Source organism: Pleurodeles waltl, chromosome 6, assembly GCF_031143425.1.
Source record: "Pleurodeles waltl isolate 20211129_DDA chromosome 6, aPleWal1.hap1.20221129, whole genome shotgun sequence".
NCBI classification, from domain to species: domain Eukaryota; kingdom Metazoa; phylum Chordata; class Amphibia; order Caudata; family Salamandridae; genus Pleurodeles; species Pleurodeles waltl.
Window position 1 is genome coordinate 45,761,157 of NC_090445.1, and position 26,606 is coordinate 45,787,762.

Consider the following 26,606-nt stretch of genomic DNA (forward strand, 5'->3'; position numbering starts at 1 on the left):
ACTAATGTATGGAATTCATTTACCAAGGATGCGCCAATCCCGGAGGACTTGGCACTTCCTGGAGGAATATCTCTTTCTGACAGAGCAGCACTAAGCACTTGTTTTCTTACCCAGTGCCCTGGAGGAACCAAGCTTCAGGCAGAGATTTCTCTGGCACGTAAGGCTGATTGGTGTCATTTTGCTCCTGGTAGTGAGCTCTAGTCACCTGGACCATTATCTTCCGGCCACCTTACCTCTAATGGGTGATTTTTGGGCAGAGCTTGATTTTATGGCTCCCAGCACCAGATCTGTTCACTGCCCGGGATCCTGGTCCTCTCTTCTGCGTGTGGGAACTCTTCCACAGCCCGTCTGCGGCCAACAAGTAGAACATTCTCTGTGATACACTCCCCAGGCCCCATGGCTTTGCCCATCTTGGGACCTGTGTGTCAACAGACTCAGTGATAAACTTCAAAATGGGGGTCACCCCGCTGCAGGACCAGTCCATAGAAGATTCAGGGGAACCCGCCAGGGTCCTCCAGAAGGTCCATTCCCCAACTGTTTCTCAGGGGGCATGAGAGGGCCAAAGCCGCTGGCCCTGAAGAGATCCATCCTAGTCCTTAGGATCAGCTGGAGCTACAGTCCGTCAGTCCATCCTTACAGTGGCATCAGATGGCATCTCCTTCCAGCTGGGCATTCGTTATGTGTCATCACTCCCAGGTCCAATGTCTTCCATCAGTCTCTCTCTTGTGTATGGGTTTTTGATGGAAAGTTCTAGACCCCCTGGCCAATCCCAAGGTGCCACATCACTTCACCCCGTCCAACCCTTCTGCACAGCATTCGGAGACATTCCAACATGGCGACTTCAAGCTGACTTTGGAAAGAGCTTCCCTGAGAGCCTTAGTTCCATCCCAAGCTGACACAGCTGCCTGAACCCTTCCCACTAAAACGTCAAAGGGGAGCCATTCCTGTGTTTAGCTCCGGAAGTCTGGCCCTCCTACTTTTCTTTCTGTGGGCCTGGGCTGTTCCAGGCCAAATGCAGTTTGACAATTTAATTAACAGATGCAGATTTCCTTCACTTGCCTTCCTTTACCAGAAACTGGAGGCCTTTGATCCTCCTGCTGGACAGCAGAGTAATTAACCTGGCCCAGTATTCCTGGAATAAGATTAGGAGCTAAGCCAGGGAAATATAATAATTCTTAAGGTGACCCAAGAAGTGAAGATATTTTGAAAGGCACTGTGGATCTCCACTCACAATGCATGTATTTTCCTAGACCTCAGTGGGCCATGTAGGTTTAAGTAGCAGGAAGATGTACTGTAGTACAGATTCCTCCTATCATGTGTGTTTCAATTAAGCACCATAGCTTTTCAGTAAGCACTACAAACCTACGCTATGAGTGCCCACTCACATTATAAGGCCTACCCCTGGTAAGCACTAATTCTTGAAGAGTGCCTTCTGCGATGGGCTACCTGTGAGTAGATACCAGGCTGTGCAAGATTGTAGTCTTCCATGTGCAGCCTGCACACATGTGTTTGCATGTTCCTGTGTAACCATCCAGAGCCTCCTATATAGATGTGTAGCGTCGGCCTCATCTTAAAAGGTGGGCACTGGGGTTTAGCGCTCTGTTAATTTACTGTGAGCCTACGGCAGTGAGACTCTCAAAGCAGAGGTCAAAAACCAGATAGTCAAAAGCAAACAAATCCACTGGGTTAAGTTGGCGGAACTCACTTTGTAACAATTCTCCTTTATAACTTCAAAGATAGGCTCTGTATTAATAAGTCTGTGTTAGTGGAGAAGTGTGACACAGTGGTTAGAGCGGCAGACACTGATGCAGAGATCTGGCCCGGGACCAGGGTTCAATTCCCGCCTCGGCAGGTCTTGGGCTCAATTCCCTTGGACCAGATCATTCTCGCCTTGGTGCCTAATCTAATTAATGGGTCCCACTCTGTAACTCTGGGCAATAGCTTGCTTAATCTCCACAACGGCCCGACAGCGCTTGGATGCCTGGCTTCACCCTGGGGGTTCCCAGGAGTGGGCGCCTCACAGGGAAAAGCCAGGAGGGGTTCCACAGCGGTATGTGTACAGCGCCTTGAGACCCTAACGGGTGAGTAGGGCGCTACACAAGTGTGAAGTTTACAGTTTACACAGCTTGAAATCTTAACAGTCATCAATGTATAACAAACATTTACAAATGCAGTTGGTTTCCAATATCCGGACACTGGCAAAAATGTATCTGTCCTAGGTTGTGAATGGAGGGTTGGCCCAAGCATATACACTAGTGAGCATGTTAAATATGATTACTGCATAGAGTCCTCTCTTCAGAGCCAGATGAAATGTAATGTCCCAAACTTATTTACATTCATTTCTTTGTTCTATGAATCTATGGCCGCTCACAAAATGTCAGAAACTACCAACATTAAGCCAGGGTTAGCATTATGCTTCTGAATGCACCATCATGCCTTGCATGTTCACAACATGTCATAGATTAACCCATAATGCGGGGGTTGTATTTAAGCAGGCTTGGGTGTCACCGATGCCCACAATATATGTCAAAATGGCAAGAACTACTGCCATTCTGTTAGAAACATCGCAATACTAGAGAGAGGTACCATCACATCAAAGATGCCCACAATATTCCAGTAATTACCATCATTGTGGCATGGCAAGCATGCTAACCAGGTTGGGGAACTTGCCATGAATGCCCACAAGCTGCAAATAAATACTACCATCATACAAGGGTTAGCATTTGATCATGGGTGAGCAGTGAGTAACATGGATGCCCACAAGTTGCCAACAATCACGACCATTATGTGAGGATGAGCATGGATGAGCAATGTCACGTCACACCCCCATTGATGAAATACTGTTGGATCTCTACAGTGACTTTTTTTTTTACATAAATGCTCTTTGCTAAATGTTTAATATAACGGAGTCTCAAATCGTTTTCAGATTAGTTACCTGCATTTCAGGCAGCAATATATATGACACTACACACCTTACCTGTTCACCGATTTATTCCCAAGTATCTCTAGTAGTGGTCGGGTTGTTTGGGTCTTTTTCTTTTTCTGAGCCTGCGGTACATATAGATACGTGTTTTCTCGTGCCCAGCCTTCAGGCCATCTTAGGTAGAGATACTTTGTAGTTTTCACTGTTGCGGTCTAGACTATGACCAACAACAGGCATAGGAGCGGACGCTCCAATGGAGTGCCAAAGGCAAGCCCATCTGCACCTATCTGGGCCTCAGCCAGGCTTAGGGCCAGGACCTCTGCCATTTTTGTGTCCGAGGTTAGTACAGATAAACTCTTGACTTGGGGGTATGTTCTATTTTCTTTTTTCTCCCCCCATACTACCTTCAGGGAATCTTCAAAAAATTCCTATTCTTTGTATTAGTCCCATGAACTGCTTCTTCAAATAATAGTTCACAACCTACTCTACACTTGCATAACACGTAGGTCACAGTCTTGTAAATGTTCGCTCTTAAGTAAAGCGTGCATGGAAATTAACAAAGCTAATTTTAGAACTGAATTTAGACTCTCTCTTCATTTTAGAAACCTGGCTGTATGCTGGAGATCGAGCGTGCCACCCGGACAGGGCACCAAATAAACCACTTAGTCCGCCCAGATAGGAGAGACTGTGGCATTGGTTGTATTTTCAAAGAAAATCTTAAAAGTTCTAATTATAGTCTCCCACCACTCAACGACGCACAATACTTTTCCTTACGATAATGACTCCTGATTGCGCCGCGGTTCAATGCATTTTGACTGACAGATCTCCTACCTTTACTGCTACCCTCTTAGAAGCAGTAACTACTTGTCTACTTAACACTGATCGATTATTGGTCTTAGATAATTTTTATTTACATGTTGCGTGTTGACAATGTACAAAACAAAGAGGCCAGAAACCAGATTTACTTCTGTGTCCCTAGACCTGCAGCTACTCCCTCCCAGCTCTACCCACTCTGCAGGTCATATAATGGACCTAATGTTTGGCTATCCATCAGCCCTTCATTTTAACAGCACGCTACCACTTATTTGGCGAGATCATAATTTAATTATTTTTTATATTAATTCCAAATAAGCTGCTCCTGTATCTGAAGGCAGGTCTTGCAAATTTGCTAGGGCCTGACCAAAATGACGAGCCAATACCAGAGGCATTCTTTTGCAAAGCACCAGACCCTTGCCTGATTCTTGTGATCCGGAATCTGAAACTAAACAGGTTCATGAGTGGGAATCCTTAGACACCTTCATTCCAGTTAAGCTTATTGGATCAAAGCTAAAAAATCCTTCTGCACAATGCTACACTGAGACTTGGAGATCCACCTTGCGGACAAGTAAGAAGCTGGAAAGATCTTGGCGGAAACGCTCTATCCAGCAAAGCAGTCAAATAAATAAAACTCATTTACAGCAATATAAAAAGCTAGTCAAGAAAACAAATGCAGACTCTTCTCATAACCGGATTGCAAATGCAAGAAACCCCACGAGATACGTCTTTGCTGTATACAAAGTATGGCACATCCTCTGCAATAGTAAATGTAACTGTTCCGCTCAGGAGCTGTGCAAAACCATAACAGACTTTCTTCAAGCTACGATTACTAAATTGCTGCACAATTTGGGACAAGGGGATACAAAGAACAATTCCATGTAGACAGACAATTACAAACCATCTGATATCAGCTTATCCTCACCACCATGTGTAGGTCCAGTAACTCATCTCTTCAATTAGGAACAGTACCGGTCTCTTGGAAAAATGAACTGGCGACCCCTCTACTGAAAAAAACAATCGCTGGACCCTATGACTTCCAAATTACCGCCCCATTTCTTTACTTCCCTTCTTTGGTAAGAATATAGAAGTTGAGGTTAACAAACACCTAATAAGCTTCTTGGAATATTACCAACATTTTATCAGGTTTAATCAGACTTCAGAAAAGGCCCAAGTACCAAAATCATGCTCCCGCCACATCATGGATGATGGAGATGTCGCTGAACTGATATTGCTTGCCTTATCGGCCGCGTTCATATCATCTCTCAAAGCATTTTGCCATGAGCTCCTAGCTGAAGTGAGAATTACGAACCGGGTCCCCCTATAGTCTGCATCTTTTTTACAAGATCGTAAGCAAACAGTGGCCTTGTGCAATGACTGGTCCACTGCAAAACCCAATTTTACTGGTGTATTGCAGGGATTGGCTCCAAGTCCAACAACTTTTAGTCTTTATGTAGCACCCCCAGCCAGATGGATAGATTGTTTTGGACAAAATTTCTCTGCATGCTGATGACACCCAATACGTTTTGGGGCTGGACAGAGACTCAGAATTTACCAACAATTCCCCTCCTATCTTAAGGGAGTTGTGGACTGTATGAAATAGAACTCTGACTCTAAGTGGAGTCAAAAAAGAGATGGGTATCTGTGGAAACCTCACTCTATGGTCCAATCCATGGTGGCCAGAAGATCTGAGCCACTTCCAACACCTGTCCAACAAGTTAGAAATCTTGGAATCGCTTTTGATTACAACTTCATTTTTGAAGGACATATAACAATCGCTCACCAATACTTATGTCCGTCTGCTCAATGCAAGTAGGGAGATCCCCCTCTTCCCTCCCTCAGTCGAGAAGATAATGGTATTTCAAGCTCTGTTACTCTCCAAGCTGAACTACTACAACTCCCTAAAATTCTAATTCATAGAGTTCAGCTTCTACAAAACGGAGCCGCCCATTTGGTCTGGGGACTCAAATGAGAATCAGCTATTTCCACTCACCTCTGCCAGCTTCACTGGTTGCCAGATTATAACGGGAGTCTTTAGTGGACTACATGTCTAATACAAGACAGTTAATTGTTCCAGACTGGAAAAATATATATCTTCTATATGTGTTTGCTAACTTACCACCCATACCCTGCATTTTAGATCTCAGCATCTGCTGTCAATCCCTAAATGAAAAAGAAAAAAAAAAAGAAAAAAAAACACAGGATGGGTGGTAGATCCTTAGTTTTAACACACAAAGCATGGAATTCCATGCCCCTGCCCCTCCAGGTTCTGTCTAATTATGGAATTTTTCGGAAACAGGTAAATCTTGTCTGTTTACTTTAACTGTTTGAACCTTTTCTGTTGAGTTGCAGACTTCCTTCTTCTTGTGTCAAGGTTGTCATTGAAGGGCGCCGACTTATCATTTTCAGGTAAGTGGTGCGCTTTATAAATTATAAATTCATCCCACGGACATCATCCCAGAGATGCCCAAAAGTTGGCAAGAATAGCCACCATTGTTAAACCGCCTACACAGGTGGGCAATGTGCATCATACCATAGATGAACCACTAGCTGCCCTGGATTACTACCGCTCTACTAGAGCTTAGCGTGTTATCAGGGGTGGGTAATGGGCATCTTCCTGCCGATGCCCAAGGTTGCCAAGAATTACCATTACTGTGCGAGAGCAAATATTTAACCATGATAGGCAGTGGCCACAACTCATACATTCTCCTTAGGCATGCACATGTGTGTACACACACAAGCACATTCAGGCACATGCTCACAATCTCATTTCAGATGAAACTGCATATACCACTACAATGACACTTTTGCTCTACAAACGTTCTTTCCTCTGGTTCGACGATGCTGCCTATTCTCTCCCTCGTATGATCGCTCTCTGGGGCGACAGCCCGGTGTCCGGGGGTGGGGAACTAGCGGGAATAACGGGGGGAAGTCAGCAAATGGGTGAGCTTGGACAGTTGGGGAAGTGACCATTGGACAGTTGTTGGTGCTCCAAGGAGTATGTAAGGGGAGGATGGTAGCATCTCTGGCAGCCTAGGGTGGCAGCAGGAGTACATGGGGGAAGCAGGAGTACTTCGCACCCCAAAGGCAACAAGTGGGGGGCTAGCAGCTCTAGAAACATGCCATTTAGCCCTCTTCAAGATTATTTGCATGGTGCTTCGCCTCAGTGCATCACCATGCAGCTCCGTTTAGCTGAATCCAAAAGAAAGTGAGTCTTAAATCCCATCCCTGTCATCTATGGTATCTTACAATGTCAATACTGGCCCCGTTATAAAGTATTAATGCTGGACCCACTTGGCCCCTCCTAACAGAATTAGGAATTCAATATCAACTGCCTGCAGATGTTACTCAGTATGAAAATAAAGTAACTACGACCACTCAACCTTGTCCTCCTGTTTACCCATCATTCAAGAGTCCTGAAAAACTAGACACCGGAAGAATGAACCTCGAATTGTTGAATCAGCAAATCCTTAGGATTCATATTAAAACAAACAACAAGCTTAAAAAATCTTGCAAAATGAGCATTTTTCTAACTCAAATCACTTCCCCACCATCAAGCCTTTTCTAGAATCCTGTGCCCTAAAAACTGCAGTGTAACCCCTTGTTCTCTGCTGTCTCGGCTACAGCAATGGCCTTCTCACCAGACATGAAGGAGCGGCTGACACCTTTAAAGGCTGCCCCCAGGCAGCAGCCAAGCAGGATCACTATACCTGCAACACAACAACATTTAGGAGGTCCTTTCCTCCTGCATCTGTAAGACCAGTGCTTAACCTGAGCTGGCGGTCGCTGGTGGGGGTCACCGGCACACAGATTTACGGCCGGACGCTTACTTTTCTTTATCAGACTTTGAGCCAGAAGAGAGGGAGAAAAATACCCTTGGAAGAGAGAAAGAGGAAAAGAAAGACGGTGAAAACAGTGACAAAGGGAGAAAGGATGGTTGTTAGCCCAGAAAAGTGAAATAAAGGAGCAGGGAGAGCCAGGTGGTGGAAAGCAGGCATGAGGTGGAATGAAAACTACACAGCCTTGGTATTCAGCACATCCTCACTTGTCAGCGCCAGAAAAACTGGGCACCGGCACTTTTTTCTTTGACAAATTAAGCACTGTACAACCAAGGTTCTACAACTAACTACTCTCCAACTACTCTTAGGTCTCTCAGAAACAGACTATCTCCCAGCTGTGGGAGGACCCACAAAAACTCTTGCCTACAATTCCAGATGTTCTAGAAGAGATTGTCTATTTCTCGAGCTTTCTTAGGCCCAGCAGCCATGTTATGGGATTCCTTATCCCTGTCTATCAGAATGCTCAACTTCTTGAACCAATTAAAGCACTCACTGAAAATGCACCTCCGTAAAAATACTTTCATCGCCCATCCTACGACTCAAACTACTCAAACGTTACATGATATCGGAGTACTCTGTTTTCAAATGACCATGGTCCCTACATGATCACTGACAACACACCTCCTCGTGATCCCATATTGTTAGTAGAACACTTGTAATGACATTAGTAACCTTGATGCCAGAAGTAACTTTTGGAGATTTAAATAAATGAAACAGCTGCTCTTTTAAAATGGGCTTTGGAGGTGAAATGATCGAGTAACCGCAACATTCTTGTTATAAATTGCACTGTGATCGGAAATATTAATGAGAGGTGCCCTGTTCACGCCAATATAACACTTTCAAAAGTGAAAGTAAAAAAAATAAACTGCACACATGTATGGTCAGATTAACACCACAATCTCAGTGGGTCAGTTTTAGCATCTAGAGTTCCTGCTGAAGTCAGGACAACTGTTTTCTCTAGTCAGTATACTCAAGTAGGGGTGATTGACGCAGACTGCCAGTGAAGGGGTGATGAGCAGAAGTCTCCATAGTGCAGAGGGGGAGTACCACAGATGACCAAGGCATTCCTCTCAACACCTTCGTCTAGGCCTTTAGGAGTCGCCCATCTACATAGGACATGACAACCTATCAGAGAGCAGGACCGGGCATGGGCTAGCCAGCAGGGCCCAGTTAGGATAGTTGTTACCCGCTCAAGCCCTAGAAGACATTCTTGTGACTGTGAAAGGCCACTAGGGCTTTTTATGTTAAGTAGATTTGTAAATCACAGTATCACTCAGGAGGCAGTCTAGGCACTTGTAGGAACGGCCAATGTGACTGAGAAAAGTAAGCACCTACATGCACACACTGGTAGTACTGTGGGTTTGGCATAGCGCCAGAGACACCCTCACTTCCAGAGGACACTGATCTTCTCTGCTATCTAAGTTCTGTGGCAGGCAGAGGATGGGGCCTCTCTTCGTTGTCATTGAAGTGCAGGCTAGTAATACAAATCATAACTCTGAGTAGGAATTTTAAAGTAGGAGCCAGGTCTCTACATTTCCTTTAACTTGTTTAAAGTACTCAATGGAACTACATAGGTTCCATTAAACTATGAAGGTGGGTTTTTGATTTGTAACATGTCAGCTGGGATCCGGAGTCATAACAGATTTATAATTTTGATTCACCACTCGCGTTTTTAAACAGTTCTGAGGACAGCTCGTTGCCAGACTGTAGGACAGCGGGTAAATATGAGCAAGTTCAGAGTTTGATACTGCGAGGCCCAAGTGGCACTGCCCACCATAGTGTGCCAATGCTCACCTGAATGCCATAGCCCGGACCTGGTGAGAACATCTTGGTACAGTTGAGCTCCTTGGAGAGATTGCGGGGCGAGCTCCAGGTGAGGCCGTCGTCCACGCTGGCGATGATCATGGTACTGGCCACGCTACAGTGAATGTAGTGGGCGCAGACCGTATACACTATGAAGATGTACCCAGTCTCGTCGTCGACTACCACCACGCCAAGGCTCAGGCCATCCAGCGGCGTGCCGTCATCCTCGATGAAGGTGGTCGGCTCCCAGGTAGCGCCTGGAGGCAGGTGGAATGGAAGAGAGAAAAGCGAGGGAGTATTGTTTACAACGTAGGGCATGCATGGGAGGAGAGGATCAAGAGAGGAAAGGTAGGGGAAGAAAGAAGGTGAAGAATGAGAAAAGGACAAACTATAGAGATGAGAGAAGTGGAATGAAACAAAGAGAAAAGAAATGCAAAAACACCACCACAAATGGGGACGTTACACATATGATCCTGAGATAACTCAGTGAGTTACTGTGCCTGCCGCACAGTCCTGCGTACAGCTGTAGGCCACCTCAGCTTTTTATCATTCTGATTGGGTTTAAGTGAATGGCTGCTAACACAGCCAGTCTTTCAAAAACAGTGATATTTTAACACATACTCCTGCCTAACAGCATTGGCCCACAGGGAACCTCATTAATTAAATATGAATGTTACAAACAATGTGCTCAACAGTGGCGGCCGGTAATTTTAGGAGGGAGGGGGCGGGCGGGAAGCACACTCACACCTATTCATTCACACATGCATGCACATCCATCTATTCACAACACTCATCAACCTTCAAACATGCACACACGCACCAAACATTCATTTAAAATAAAAACACACACACTTACCTTCAGCTCGGAGGTCCCAGGAAGGTTGGGACTGCTGCCTTCCCTCTCTGGCTGACCTTAGGTCAGCCAATGAGGGAAGGCAGCAGTCCCAACTTCGGCACAGAGTGCGATGGGGTCAGTGAGACTGCTGACCCCACCCCACTCTGTGACGAGGTGTCACTAATTGGCACTCGCCCTGGGCGCTTCAGGGCTTAAACCTGAGGCGCCCAGGTCGGAGTCAATGGTTGACGTTTCTCCTGGTCACCGAGGGGGAAGGGCCTGGAGGCACCTTTGCTGAGTCGAGGAGGTCACGCCCACACGAGCTGTGACCTCTTCAGCCCAGAAAAGTTCAGCTCAGGCAGCCAGGAGTCTGCGCGAATCGCGTGTATCTGGGTTCTGGCTGCCTGACCTGAACATGAAGAGTGTCTGTCAGGCTGACCTTTGCTCAGCCTGACTGACACTCTTCATAAGGGACAAAGGGTGGTGGGGCGTGGCCCCTCCGCCCTTAAGGACGTGCTGTGGCTGGTGTTCAAACTACCCACCCTCTTTCCAAATCCCACCTTTCTTCATTAGGGAAAGCTCTCCTCTGACTGTTTCCCAAAGACAGCACTGGAGTAGATGGATTGTCAACAAGTCTTTGCATTGTCATGGTGCCCATGCGGCGGCTTCTGGATGGAGCCTCTACAGCAGTGATACTCAAAGTACGGCCCGGGGGCCGCATGCGGCCCTTTTGACCTTTACATGCGGCCCCCAGGGCAGCAGTAGCACTAGGCTGCTGTTTACTGGATTTAACAGGGGACACTTTATCTAAACATGATAGAAGATAAGGAAAGGAAGTAAGGAATTTGTCCTGCACCGCTTTAACTGCAGGAACACTTTAATTCTTTAAGAAAACTTGCAGCAGATGTATATAACTACGTGTTCTTAAAAATTCAAAAAGTGTATTTCATTTATTTACACACAGAACCATTTAATTTAACAGTGCATGGAGAAGTAGTTTTTTAGAATGAAGGTTTCAAATATAAATTCAGAAACTTTCATTCTTCCCCCACCCCTAACATTCATTCTTCCCCCCACCTTCATAACAATGCCAATAGTGAAGTAAGAGGCAAGTCAGTTTTTATCTGAACTCTTGGATTGGCCTGATTTGCTAATATACATGAACAACTTTATAGTTTATTAAATCAAACACAGGAGAATGGTTTGCACAGCACACAGTCCAAAGTCATACATTGCGAGTTCCTCCTACATACAATAATGAAGAACAAGAAGGGAACGTGAAATAAAACAATTGCCTAGGATCGCACAGTTTGGTAAAGTTGGGAAGCTGGGATTAATTCCAGGTTTTCTGGTTTCACATTGTGCGATTCAGCCACTAGATCTATATGCTTTGCTGCCCCCTATCGCCACCATAATGCCACAAACCCTCCCCACCCATAGCCCCCTCCTCCCTTTGATCAGCATGCTGCTATCATCAATGCGGCCCTCGGTTGTACCACAGACCAAACTTTGTGGCCCCTGGGAAAATGTTTGCGAGTACCCATGCTCTACAGTGTATCTCTATGGTCGGTGTCTCACTCAGGTTCCTGCTGTCTGTGCCGTCAATCCAAGTATCCTGAGGTATCTGGGGCATGGAATATCCTTACATTCAGTTGATAGAAGGGCAAGGCAGAATCCCCAGTGTGTTTCAACGTCTTTGCTCTAGGGTCATGGTTATCTTTGTCATTGATAGGATGCCCCACACACTATAAAGCCAGGATTTATGGTCTGGGACTCGGTCCATCCTCCATGTGGCCAGAATAGTTAGTTTAGCTGTTGCTAAAGAACTGCTATCATTTCCTCCCTCAGTGACCAGAGAGGGTAGGAGAGTCTGCCTGCACCCCCAGCACTATGTATGTGTGGAATCTCAATAGTTTAGTTTCTGGCATTGCATCCATGTCTTCTAGTACTTCTGTCCAGTATTTTGTGAGTTTCGGGCAGTGTCACAAGAGATGGAGAAGTGTGGCAGTACCACTGCAACCCCGCCAGCTTCCCTTAGCTCTAGTGTCATCCCATGTGTTAAGTCTCTCTGGGGTGTAGTACCAATAGGAAGATATCTTGATAATTGATGTCAGCACTAGCGAAGGAAACCTCTGCCCTGTGAAAAATGACCGACCACTCGTTTAAGGTGAGAATGTGGCAAATTCTGCTTCCCATCGTGTCGGACATGCATTTTCCTTTCTCTGTTTTCCCCCATAGATGCTGCTATATTTACTGCCAGTGTGCATTTATTCCCTATTTTAGTTATCAACCATTTCTCAAAGGGTTCTAGGGTCAGACGCGATGTATCTTTGAGGGCCCATGGGATACCCAGTGTCTTATTTTACGGTATCTTTGCGACACCTGTTCTGGTATGCCAGAGTCTGCCCTAACATGTTGAATGATTTGAGGTCTTGTACATGAAATAGGTCTCCTTTCCACTGACAGGTCTGCTTTTGCCACATTGAAAACTTCAAGCCGCTGGATGCCAGGGCAAAACCTGGGTTACCCATGAAAGGGGTGAATGGTGCCAAGTAGGCACATAAGCCTGACTTTATTATTGCATTGTCACATGTTCTTAAAGTCCCATCAGTTAACTGGGATGAGTGCACACCTCAGGGTAGGCGTTGCCGAGCCAATGAAGGCACCCTCCATAGAGGCGCTTCAGCAACTGCCTGGCCATGAAGCATCAGTGTTGCTCGCTCTCCTCCGGGTGCCACTGCACCCTATAACGATTTTGTGTTGCATAGAAATATTTCAGATTATTCGGTGTACCCTTCCTCCACCAGCCTGTGCCTTTCTTTACCGGATATCCTTGGCCGCCTACCTGTCCATACGTTAGTTTAAAAAAATTGTATTTCGGATAGGGTGCCTCCAGGTGGCTGTAGTGGTTGTACTACATATAGGAACCTAAGCAGAGAAGTCATTTTAATGGCCGCTAGCTGTCCCAACCATGGGAGGCCTCCTCCTTGCCTAGACTGGATATCTTTTTATACTTGTTTTGTCACAATGCTATGGTTAATGCGTGCAGTCCTGGCTATAGGTGGGGGTAAATGCTATAGTGGAAGCGTGCAGTCCTAGCTATAGGCGGGGGTAAATGCTATAGTGGAAGCATGCAGTCCTAGCTATAGGTGGGGGTAAATGCTATAGTTGATGCATGCAGTCCTGGCTAGAGGTGGGGGTAAATGCTATGGTTGATGCGTGCAGTCCTGGCTAGAGGCGGGGGTAAATACTATGGTTGTTCAGTACAGTCTTGGCTAGAGGCGGGGGTAAATGCTATAGTAGATGCATGCAGCCCTGGCTAGAGGCATGAGTAAATGCTATGATTGATGCGTGCAGTCCTGGCTAGAGGCGCGGGTAAATGCTATAGTTGATGTGTGCAGTCCTGGCTAGAGGTGGGGGTCAGAGTGATCCCTAAATACTGGATGCGGTCCCTGGCCCATTGGATTGGGTAATGCAGAGGGGTCTCCCCTGCAAAGTACATGGAGGGGTCCACCCCGACTCAGTCAGGATCTCTTAGGCCAGGGTACTGTGCTGAGGGGACCCACTGGAGCTCTGGGACCCTCCGCACCATGAGATCTGCGGGGCACTATGTTATGCCACTGGGGTAATGCGGTTTCAGCCCGTCGCATTTGTTGACTACAATGATAGGTTCAAATCCTCCAACCTGCCTTTTCCAGTGCTGCAAAGACCTGTAGCTGTGACACAGAAGCTACATTAAAGAAGTCATTATGGCTATTATTAAAAAAAAAATGTAAGCGAGGAGCAGGAGGACATAGGTGTTAGTACGACAAATTGGACAGCAGTGCTGAACATGGAAAAGGCACTGACAGAGAAAAGAGATAATCAAAGGGGAGGGCACAGAGACAAGCAGAGGAAAGAGAACTAGAGGTTAGACAACATATAATAGAAGAAAAAGCAAAAGTGGGAAAGAGTGGAGAGGAACTCAGAAAAGTTGGTGGTAACAGGTCGAAGAGTTTTTCAGAGGACGGACAGAATTCTTCACATCCTCAAAAACTGCACTATTTCAGGCGAAACAGGAGAAACACAAAGTCTTTGCAGCAGGATTAGCTGTGCACAGAAAATAGGAGTCTTGAGCCTCATTTACTCAGGAGTTTTACGAAATGTCACTAATGTCACTTCAGAATGCTGAACAGACATGGGAAACAAGCACAACAGAGAAAGTTCTGGAAACCAAAGATTCAGAGTCCAGCCACATACTTCAGATCCTCTCCTGATAATGTTAAATTTATCTGAAAGCCTACTAGGTTCACCGTATCCCACAACAGCCGACCACCCTACTCAACTCCAGCCTACACACCTCACACACTCACCTTTGTCCATTGAGCGACGCATGGCCAGGAACTTGGGACCTTCGTCGTAGGCACCATCTTTACGCGCCTCAGAGAAGGCCAGCAGGTGCCCGCGCGGGGTGTACGTAATCAGAGGGATCCGGTACGTGTCCACATTAGCAATCTTCTTGCCGGAGATCCACAACAGCTGTTCGCTCACAAGCAGAGGATTCACCTGCTCCTGGGGGGATCAAAAGCATGAGTGTGAACACCTTCGGAAGCTGCTGCGTTCACAGTTAGGCAATGCTGCCATTGCGATAGTTCTATTAATTTATAGCATTTTATAAAGTGGAACATTCACCCAAAGAGTATCTTGGTGCTCACTACCACAGTCTGCAAGAACAGGTGCCTACCTACATTATCAATCCAATCGTTGAAGGAAATGCAGAGGTGTGGACAAAGGACCAATTATAACCCAACAAACATGGGAAAAGCCAAATCTTCAGCACTTTCCTGAACTTTAGCAAAGAAGATTCAGAGTGAATAGCTGGAAGAAGCTAGATCCAGCCACAGACAAAGAAAGAGCGCCAATCTAAGGATGTTAAAGCCAGTGAGACAATATCCCTTCTCCTAAACCCCAGGACCAATCTGCAGCTGAATTATGGAAAAAGTTTCAAAAACGTCTGCATTAGTAGACAGACAGTAGCACCATTTTATGGAAACAGTTTCAAAAGCAGCTGTGGTTATCGGCTATCGCTGGCCTTCTTTTATGGAAACAGTTTGCAAAACCTCGGTATTCACAGCCAGGCAGTGCCACCATTTTATGTAAAAAGTAATAAATCCTACTGAGTTCATAGGCAGGCAGTGGCTCCATTTTATATAATCAGTTTCCAAAGCGTCCGTGCTCACAGCCAGACAATTCTGGCCTTTTCTGCAAACACTGTCAATACCTGGGATAGTGGTTCTCAATTCAGTGTGAAAGAGCTGGGATTAAAAGATGTGACTGAATGCACTGAGTTTATTTTTTTTAAAATCCACATGCCCTTTATGATACCATGAATTGAAAGAACAGATTATGAAAGAGTTCCTATTAGATCAGAGTTTCAATAATAGTCCCTATGAGTTTCCAAGGACCCATATTATATTAGAGTTTGGATTCTAGCAAAGCTCTGATTTTGCCACTTATGTACAGATCTAAACACAGGGTTTGAGAGTAGGAGTGAAGCTGAAATTATAGGGTTGAAATGCCCTGTGAATCTATGCACACCCACAAAACCTTTAACGGTATTCACCAACTCCTCCCAATCTCTTCCCATACGGAGAGAGTTGCAGATTTACTGCTGTGATGATGACAGGTGTAAAACATTTTCCAGGAAGGGGAAAGGATTGGTGCAGGAGCGCGTCAAATTTTCACAAGCATATATATACCTTATATTTGCTCATGAGAAAAAGGAGCTCACAAGAGTTTTCTAGAGTGCAGCTTCCTTGCCTATGCCATGCAGTGTTATAGCTACTTCAGATAACTATAACTGGTGAATTTCAGTGGTTGTTTGTTTAAAATGGTACGTCTTAACTGGCATTTTCATACATTATACAGCTTCAACTCGGAGTGCTTTAAAAAACATGATAAGCTCTCCTGGGGTCATGAATTCAGTGACACAGGAGACTTACTGTGTTTTTTTAATGTTGGTGGAGGGCTGCTGAACTCCCTGCAGCCCCACAACATTAATAAAAGGTTGATGGTGCCCCTGCCTCTTATAGGAGCACCACCAGGTATCAAAAGAATTTTTAACAAACGCTGTAGGGCAATATAGGGCGCTCCTTCCATTAAGCAATGAATAATAAATGAGCTGCTCATATATTATTCGTTTTTTGCTTCGTTTTTGTTTTCTTCAAAGTAGGTTCCCTGCTGCCCACCCAGGTTACCTACATCACCCAAATTGTATTATTGGGGCCTGTGGGGCTGTGAGGTAGCCCCCTCACCCCAAGCCAGATCCCCAGCCAGTACCATCCTGAGTGTGCTGGAAGACTGCATTTATTTCCCCAACGTGGATGCCCCGGTACCCACCTGGGGCACTCAAATATCTGGAGGCCACACAGGGAGTCCCAGAGCCCCTGCTAACTCCCATGACAGGAGCCAAAAACTCTGATTATTGTTAAGTGCCCCAGTGCCCACCTGGGGCAACCTCCACAATGCCTTCATCATTGGGGGCCATGGGATGAGTCCCACGAACCCCTGAGGCCACAGCAGGCTCCCCCGCCAGGACGCACAATGGTGCTGGTAGGAGCTGGCATTGTTTTTCTAAGTGGGTGCCCAAGTGCCAACCTGAGGCGCAACATATGTGGGGAAGAGACCCAAGCCCCCACCCCCCCAAGACCCTAACTGGCTTCTCAGCCAGTACCGATTCTTATGTTCCTGTCCGGTAAAGTGCAGGCAGGGAATAAAGGTTCTAGGCCCTGCCTACACTCTCCTGGGCAGCCAACACCAGGGTATCACAGGCTGGGGTCCCCAGGACACTGGAGCTGTATCAGGCTTCAGAGGATGGGAGTCTCTAGGGCCAATCTTTGGCTCTGTGAGGGGAAGCTGCATGCCCCCCCCCCCACCACTCCCCCCCCCCCCCAAAACTAAAAATCACTGCCCCTGGGATGGGATTCCCCCTGGCTGCTTAGAGCCTAGGGGATTGGGGGGGGGTGTCCCCCTCCCCTTTTTATAATTTGGCCCCAGGGGATGGGATCCCGATGGCCTCCTAGAGCCTAGGTGAGTAGGGCTAAGTGCCCCCCTCCCCTTTTTATAATTCTGGCGCTGGGGGATGGAATTCCCCAGGCCTTAAGGCTTAGGGAGGGGGGGGGGGCATGCACCCCTTTCCCTTTTAAAATGTATCCACCAACCCCCCGGGCTGTGACACACACAAGGGGGCTTAAAAGTAAAACAAGGAGCCCCCTTTTTTTTCCTTAGTCATCAAGCCAATATTAAAAAACAGCCCTATCTGCCCTTTTTACTTTTTTGGCCCGACAGGAAATCCCAGAGTCCTAAAATGGCTGCCCCTGCATCTTTGTTGATGTGGTGACAGTCAGTCAATCATTCCTTTTGATCTGTCTGATCGCAGACCCTCCATGGCATGAAATACCTATATTTTTTAACCTTAATTTCTCAAAAACTACTCAATGAAATTACACCAAATCAGCTGGGTCTACTTTACTATGGAAAAATGAATGTGGAAAATGCGTGTTGAGACCCCCCTTTCTCTCTCCCTCTGCATGGTGGATTACCCAGAAACTTTACAGGAAGGAGCTTAGATGGTTGAGACTTTCTTTGGAATGTTTTGTAGAGATTTATCACACAGTGCTAAAGTTATTAGGAAACAAAAAATTCATTTTCAATGGAAACGTAGTTCTAACTATAGACACCCAGTGGCGATCGCTCCCATGACTCCACCTCCAGGTACTGAAGACATTCTGCACCACCTGCCTAAATGCATGCAGCTATACGTACAGCATCTACATTCACATGTGCTGTTTTAATATGTCAGTCTCTGGGATGGGGTCCCCAGGGACTAATTAAGGCTCAGGGAGTTGGGCCACATGCCCCCTTCCTCTTTCTAACATACAATAGACAAACCTGAGCTCTGGACCACCAATGGGGGCTCAAAATTAAAACAGGTTTTTGACAGAACAGGGCTGCCACACCTTTGTTGATGTGGTGGAAGAGAATCAGATCATTCCTTTTGATCTATCAGACCTGCAGAACTTGCATGGCATGAAATATCTATTTCTTTAACCTTACATTTTCAAAAACTGCTGATCCTATTTACACCAAATCACAAAAAAGCTTGCTTTCTGGACCAGAATCTAGCTTTCTGCCAAATTTGTCAACTTCTGTACAGCCATTTCGGCTGTAACTGTGTCTAATTGTCTATGGAAAAATGTGTTTTGGGACTCCCCACCCACCAACACCCCCCCTTTTTCTTGGTCACTCACTTGATGGATCACCCAGACATTTTCCAGAAAGGAGTTGAGATGGTTGAGACTTGTTTTTGGAAAGTTTGAAAAGATTTGTCAAACTGCACCAAAGTTATTAGTAAACCCAAAAAAATCAATTTTCAATGGAAACGTGGTCCTAACTATAACTACCCCGTGGCGACTGCTCCCGTGACTCCACCCTCACATACTAGAGACGTTCTGCACCACCTGCTGGCATGCAACTATATGTACAGTATTTACATTCACACAAGCAACTTGAACTACGTCACCTCCGGGACTGGCTCTCCACCAGAACCATGCGCACTCACAGACAGGACAACTGAGTGTAATTACACAAGCTCTACACTGTCTGGCACCCATTTCGGGTGCACACACCCAGGCAGCAAGCAAGCACTGGGAGACCCCACTGGAGATTAATGCAGTGTGGCATGTAACCTGAAATTAGATAACAATTTGGAAACTCAAACTGCTGAACCTAGGAGTTTCTGCAAACTACAGGGCTCAAGTTATGGAACATGAAGGAAAGTTGAGGCAAAGTACCACGTGGTAAGCTATGTATAATTTATTTATTCCTCTGACCATCCATTGGTCATCCAGTCTTCTGACTCAGTCTTGTACTTCTATTTATCACTAGCATACAGTATCGTCTCTTCCACCATCTTCCTGACCCTGGAGAATTAACAACACATCAGTTTCTGGGGTCGAGCATGCACTCGTGCATGCGTTCGCTTGTGAGGCACTATTGTTTCAGTAATTGGCTTGCAGCCAGCTCATTAATTACTATTTGTTGGCTTCTGTTTCACTCATCTTTGTTGCCTCCTAATTGGCCAGCGTAGGCTAAACATCACCTCCGTTTGCCTCTGTGGAGCAGGCACCAAGCACAGACTGATGAAACTTAATCAGTGCCTGTCAACTGCTCCCAATGTGATTGAGGTACTATTTCTTGTACCCACCACCCCATCTGGTACTCCCTCCTCCCCTACACCTCCCTCGATTTGTTTATCTTATAACTCCAACCCCGTTTTTTTCAGACCTATTCAACAGCGCAAACTGCCGTGCAACATAGCTTAAAAAAAAAAGAGCGAAATGACGCTGGCCACGCGATAGCTTTTTTTTAAAGTGCTATGTTGCTTGTTTTTTCGTGGTGTTCTGGCACAAACAACAGGCCAGCCTCACCACATACCCGGTAGGGGCTTCGCTATAACTTGATTACATTAAGTAATCATGCTCATTGAAGGCAAATGCAATTTTATGGCTGCTTGAGTAGCGCCTGAACTGTTTTGCCTGCCCACACATGGTGGCCAGGGCAGCATCAGAGGCCAGGGATTGGGAGAAGTGCAGGGCAAGTCTTCGTACTTGTAGTGCTCAGATGTACGTGCCAGAGACTGCCAAGCACGTGAGCAAAGGCTTGGTGTATGATGGATGGTGTATGTCCCACTCGATGTATAAATAACGTCAATATTTGCTACTAGGTCACTTCACTGGATGTTTGGAAACTGCAGGATTCGCCTTTTGGCCTCTTGGCACTATATGAAGACAACATTTAATGTAACACTTTATCCCGGTGTGGAGCCAGATGTTCACATTGAATAGGTACTCCCGGGGAACATGAGCCAATGTGCATTTTTTTGTATCCATCTAATGTTATGTCGAAATACCTCATTGAAGGGCTGAGCCCTTTATACACAGTTTCAGACAGCACACCATGGTTGTTTTTTATGGTCTGGCACAAAGTAACACTTTGTATGACTTTCACGATACCTTTTGCAATTTGAGATACAGGAAAATAAAAGGATCTGAGCAGCGCCAGGCCTGTTTTTTTACCAAGTCCTGACAACCAAGGTTTGCAGGTTCCAAAGTCAACAACCCAGCTGCATTCTGGTAGTTGTATTCATTTTTTTATTATAAATCACAAAATAAGACTAATAATCCGGGTGGTGAGCTATTCATACGTAATATGGAAAAGACTGAGCTCTCTGGTTTAACCTCGAAGGATCCCTCTTTTTAGCAGATCACAAACCTGTGGCACAGGGCGCTGAGGTTGTTCCATGTATGTGTTAGAAGTTCCCAAAGGGTGATCATTGCTTTTACACTTCAGCTGTCCTAGCTGTGGATTTATGATGGGAAAGGGACCCCCGCAAAGGCTTTCAGTGAAAGGTGATTTGGACATCGTGCACTCCACAATGGAGAACTCTCAGACTGCCAGATGTAATCACTTGCCGAGGCTCACACGATTTGTGTAAGTGGGGATGATGGGATGAGAATGCTGGCCACCTGTTTACGCATCAATCAATCAATCAATCAATCAGTGCTTGTAAAGCGCGACTACTCACCCGTTAGGGTCTCAAGGCGCTGGGTGGGGGAGGTGTAGCGTTCACCGGTGAAGAGTTCTTAAAAAAGCCATGTCTTCAGTTCCTTCGTGAAGCTGAGGAGGGAGGTGGTTTGTCTGATGTGGAGAGGGAGGGCGTTCCAGGCGGTGGCTGCGAGGTAGGAAAAGGAGCATCCTCCTGTTCTGTTCAACACATTAACTACTCATACAACTAGATCAGATTTTGTCTGTGTATATTATTGTGCAGACAAACTACTTTATTCTGGAAGGTCCCATAACGTGGAGAGTCCACACTCCTCACCAGGGTGCTTTGCAATCTGGTCACAGCGCCGTTCTCAGCCATCCAGTCCTGCATTGGAACTCTAGAGACAGATTCATTGGTGCTCTGGACCACCCCTCACCCCCTACAGAAACTTGGTGGGAATTTGCTGAAAATGTAGAACTTGTAGTGTAAAAACTACGTCTCCTTCTCCCCTATTTGTGTAATGTAAATGTGTATGACACGCTCAGGGAAGCTTCAGGTGTTCACAGACTCAGGCAGGAAAGTTCACGAGGCAATTTTCAGGTGAGAGGCATATTTTGGTGGACAGTTCATTCTTTTTGGTTTATCTGCCCACATGCATCAAAACAGGTGAAGCTCATTATTACATTGTTTCAACAATATTTCTGCAAAATGTGCTTATATTATCAGGTCAAAATTCTTCTTCTTTCGTCCCTTTTCATTTGATTTCACATTAAGGTTATTACAGTCGAGTACTTGCACTGGCCTGGGTTGGTTTGGTTGCACCATGTTTACCTCTTTACTAATGCCATGTTACCCTCAGTTGTAGTTTCGAACAACACAATTTTGGCTTCAATGCTGCGATTCAGTGATATGTGCAGTATGTGTACGTTTCTAGGATGTTAAGTATTGTGTTGCGCTTTTTGCCCTCACAAAGCCACCTCAAATGACTGGGACAAGTGGAGGAAAGGTAAACAAGCACTGGCAAAGCCAATAGGTCTCGCCTACACAAGATCTATTGGCTTTGTCAGATATTTTTTTAGCAATGTTGCATAACAGCGTGGCCACCCTCCAACATAGCTGAAAGTAAGAAAACAAAAAAAAAAAAATATACAAGCGTGATGACATGGCAAGTGTTGACTACTTCATACAACTTTCATTTTCTGTACTTTCAGCTGTGTTGCACATCTGCTACGCCTCTGTGCAACAGAGTTAAAAAAAAAAAAAAAAGCCCATTGACAAAGCCAATAAGTCTATTTAAGGCGTGACGCACTGGCATTGCCAATGCTTGTTTTATATGTCGCTGCTCTGGTGCTGCAACATTTTTAAGATTGGGGGTGCTGCCATCAATGTTTACATCTACGATGTTAACAAAGGAAGTGTAGCAAATGAGCCACCCCCATTCAGCAGGAAAGGGAACAATATCTGTTTAGTGGTGCATTTAAGCAAGGCGGGCTTTTGCGCTGGTGGCGCCCGCTGCGAGAATCTTTTTTGGCACCACCCCCATACCTCCTCCTCCAATTCCCTCACTTGGCCCTCTCTCACATACAAGTCATTTGTTTCAAAGTACTGGAAAAGGCTGACTTTACTAATCCACTCAGCTATCCACATAAAATAGAGATCTGTTCTTTGCAGCCGGCATATTAACCCTCTACGCTACCTTATGGCGAGTCAAAACTGACATCAGACAAAACTTCATCCCTATCTCTCTAGCAGAAACATGAATCACAAAGGTTATTACTGTAATTTTTGTTGCAGTTGTATTTACATAGCGCTTACTACCCCTGACGAGGCGAAGAGCTTTTCGGCGAGTAGCACGCTACTCCGAAACCCAAAACGATTAGTATAGGGAAATATGAGCACAGTATTAGTAAAGGGAAAATATAAGTTAATTTGATCGCTGGACTTGTGAGTCTTTTAGTTGGATTTACTAGAATAGTGGAGGGATAGAAGAGGGAAGAAACCAGAAAGTGTTAATTGGGTGATCATAATAGTAGGATGAGGTTTGGCATTTTTATTGCTGCCTGAAGGTTGGACGCACAAGGAGCTTTGCAGCAGGTGCTTTTTAAGTATAAGCTATTACTAAACACAGCGCCTTCCCGAAGTCAGTGTTCTCTCTCCAGGTCAGTGCCCAGTGTGGTCACAGTTGTCACAACGTTCTAAAGCTGGGCTTACATTTAGGAGCACACTGTCCCAAATATATCACAAAAATTATGGTGTGGTAGGGCACTGCCATTTACAAACAGCATATTTTCCATTTAAATGGCCACTAAATTTGCACTAGACATGTATCATGCAGAAACCATAACTTGTGAAAATCAGATTTCAGCCCATCACACAAGTGAAGTGTCAGGTTTAAGATCCTATTGCAATCTTTGTTTACCCTAACACTTTAGAATTATTGAAAAACTCTTACACCCTCATCTGTACTTTCCCCACTGCTGTTATATTATAAGCATTTAATTTTTTTTTGTGTTAAGAGACATTTGCCATCCAAGAGTCATTCATTTTGCACTCCGTGTACCCCAGCAAGACTATAACTTGATCCACATTAAAAAAAATTCAATTCCCTAGCAATTAGAGACCAAAAAAGTAAAAAAAATACTCTCCAGTAAAAAAAAAAAACAGCAATTTGTCATAAGACTCTTCTTGACATCCGACCTCTGCCTTTGAATGCACAGCAACATAATAAAAACGAAACTTTAAAAATGATTCTCCTCTTTAATACTCATTCTTTGCCTGGCCTCCTGCAAGGTTATTAATGGGGTGCTGCAGCACTTCTCGCAGCCCTACTTTCCAGGGCCCTGAATGTGAGTGTGTGTATTTATACTATGCAAGTAAAAAACATTGGCAAAGCCAATAGGTCTCGCATTGGGTGCAAGCCTTTCGGCTTTGTCAATGCTTGCTTTGTTTTGTCATGGGAAGCTGCAGAGCTCTCGTTTAAAAAAAAAAAATCAATTGGCTACAAGCAAAAACACTTTTTTAGTCTCAAAAGGCACACATTGGCATAGCAGTCCACGGCTCCAAAGTGAAGTACTTTGTGTGTTTGTGTGTTCCTTGTGAAAGAGGGGAGTGCCATCACTCAAAGTGAAGTAAGCCAATGGCTTAAGTGGGCGGACCCTTGCCTCATGCTGTGTGTTGTTGTGGGTGGAAGAAAAACATGAACAGCACAAGAACACTCCAATGAATGAAGAGGGCTGGCTGGGAGCCCCTGAAGGTAATACCAATTATCAATAAATTTTACTAAACTCAAGAGGTCTTGGCTAACGCCAGGCATAAAAGTAAATGGGTATCAATAAACCATGTTATTTGGGCCAATAGTGCTGATAACCGTACAGATAGTTACTATCACAGTGCAAAGGTCACTTTATTTGGTATTATCGTGGTAAAGACTTAGGGCTTGATTTAGATCCCGGCGGAGGGGTTACTCAACAAATGTGACGGATATCCCGTCCGCCATATTACAATTCCCATAGGCTATAATATGCCAATTATTACCAGACGGAACCTTCAGTGTTGAGGTACCGAAAGGTGTTTTATGCAAAGGTCCAGCTAAGAGAATGGTCTCTAGTGCCAATAACCATTGCACTGTGTTTAGCTGTAATTGTGTAGGTAAAAGATTAGTTGTTATATGAATTACTCCAACATGTCTGTGGCATGAGTCACAGGGTGAATCAGGCAGTGGAACATCCCGGGCTTGTGACTTTTTGAGGGCTGGTTATGTCGGCTGTCCATGACAGCTCTGCTCCTCTAAAGGTTCCAGTCTCGTGACCTCGCTGAGAGACGCTGTCTGGAGTTTTAAGGTTCCCTCGCCAATCACTGCTTCTCCACTTCCGTGAGGTAGGTTTTCTTCAGCCGGACCGGTGGGTACCACACACTCCCCTCTTCCTCCTCCTCTTTTCTCTCAACCTCTGCCCTCCATGGTCATTGCACAGCTAACATGTTGTGATTGGTGGAGAGTGAAAGAGAGGGGCTGTGAGAGACTGGGGTTCCCAGTCCCTGGATACAATGCAAGCCTTTCAGAAACCCTACTGCAGCCGGTTCATTTGGGTTCCAGGATCCCACGTATAAAGGAACGCTTGGAGCCTCCCGCCTGCCCAGGCGCCCATGGAGCCTCCCGTCTGCCCAGGCGCCCATGGAGCCTCCCGCCTGCCCAGGCGCCCATGGAGCCTCCCGCCTGCCCAGGCGCCCCTGGAGCCTCCCATCTGTACAGGTGCTCTTGGAGGAATCCCCCCTATACAGGCAACCCTGGAGAGTCACCCTCCCCTTGTACAGGCGGCTTTGGAGGGTCCCCCCCGTACAGGTGGCGTTGGAGGGTCTCCCCCCCCATGTACAGGCACCCTTAGAGGGCCCCCCCCCCCCCCTGTATAGGCGCCCTGGGAGGGTCAGTATCCCTCTTCGTAGCCCGTCAATCATCCATCCTCACATTTTTCTAAGAGACCTGCAGGCTTTTGCAAAAGGCTCAAATCAATGCATATCAACCCCTTTAGGATATTCTTGGCCTTAGGGTTGAATGTTAACTGAAATTCTAACACCTATGAAGAGGTGTGGGGTAACAACTAGGCCTAGAAGGCACTAAGCCCTCTTGCTTTGCAGTGTGTATTTTTTAGGCTACCCGTCTTTGATGTTTTTTCACTTTTAATTTAAAAAAGCATTAGCAGGACCTGCTATTACGGAGACTAATTTACTGTATTATGCTGGGCCTGAGTGGCTAAGGCCTTCCACCTCCTAGAAGAAGCCTTGACTGCTTCTATCAGAGAGCCACGCGCCAAAATGGAGTTGCTTGGTTATCTAGTGGCAATGACCCTATTACCACACCACAAAATCCCACCATACGGAATTGACTATTAGCCTTTATATAATGGTAATATATCGACTTAGAGAAGACGGCCCTGCAATGACATGGACCAGTACTGTGGTCCTGAGACACAAGTGATAAACAACACTGCGCACAGGGAATGGTGCCTACTAACCACCGACTGCCCCAAGATCCCAAGAGGAGACACCACATTATATTATACGGCAATGCCACTCCATTCACCATCGCCTATGAAGAGGCCACATGCACTCAGCACGCAGACACAACACGCTTCCTGCAAAAACATGGAACAAAAGAGGCACAGTGCAATCCAATGGGCATCCTGGAAGTCTCAACTTCCAGGAGTTTGTTTTGTGATCCAGAATGGAACGTGGGCCGATTGGTTCTGGATTAATGAACGGTACTTTCACACTGATTTAGTTAAAACCACCACTCAAGGTTCCCAAATTGGATTAGTGGGCTTAAAATAAGGCAGCCCATATCTTCTGCCTTCTATCACTGCCCACATTATTGCCTCTGAAGAACACTTATGCTGAGTAGCGTGTGTGCAAGAACAGTGGAAACCGGAAAAAGAGGAAATCAAAACGTAACCCTGAGATTCTGCAGCGGTTGCAGCAGAGCCGGGTCATCTACGGCGAGTGGAAACAGTTCCTGGAAACCAAGATGATTTTCTGTCTTTCCTCACAGAACTCCCTATTTTTTTAGCAGCTTTCAGAGTGGTGTTTAAGGATGTGGTTTTGGACGTTGGTATTAAACAAAAGAGACGATACCCTCTCCCAACACTGATAAAAAAATGTGTTTAAACTGTAAGAAAAAGCATTTCTACATGGCTACCAAGTCGCCCATGTCTAGTAGGGGATCCTACAACCTGTCCTGGCTTTTTAGCTAAAGTTACTTTGCAACGTGGAATTTTTTAGGCTCAGTGCAAACGTGACACTTCAGGGACCAAAGAT

General features: G+C 45.7%; 1 protein-coding gene across 1 annotated transcript in view; it reads right to left on the reverse strand.

Annotated features, from left to right (window-relative positions):
• LOC138299151 (sialidase-1-like) overlaps positions 1–26,606 on the reverse strand; it is a 59,523-nt gene that overhangs the window by 15,583 nt on the left and 17,334 nt on the right. The window contains exons 2-3 of the mRNA XM_069237216.1: positions 14,566–14,764; positions 9,370–9,635 (exon numbers count right to left, since the gene is read on the reverse strand). Of these exons, the coding sequence (XP_069093317.1) occupies positions 9,370–9,635; positions 14,566–14,764 (465 nt within the window). The remainder of the gene's footprint in view (positions 1–9,369; positions 9,636–14,565; positions 14,765–26,606) is intronic.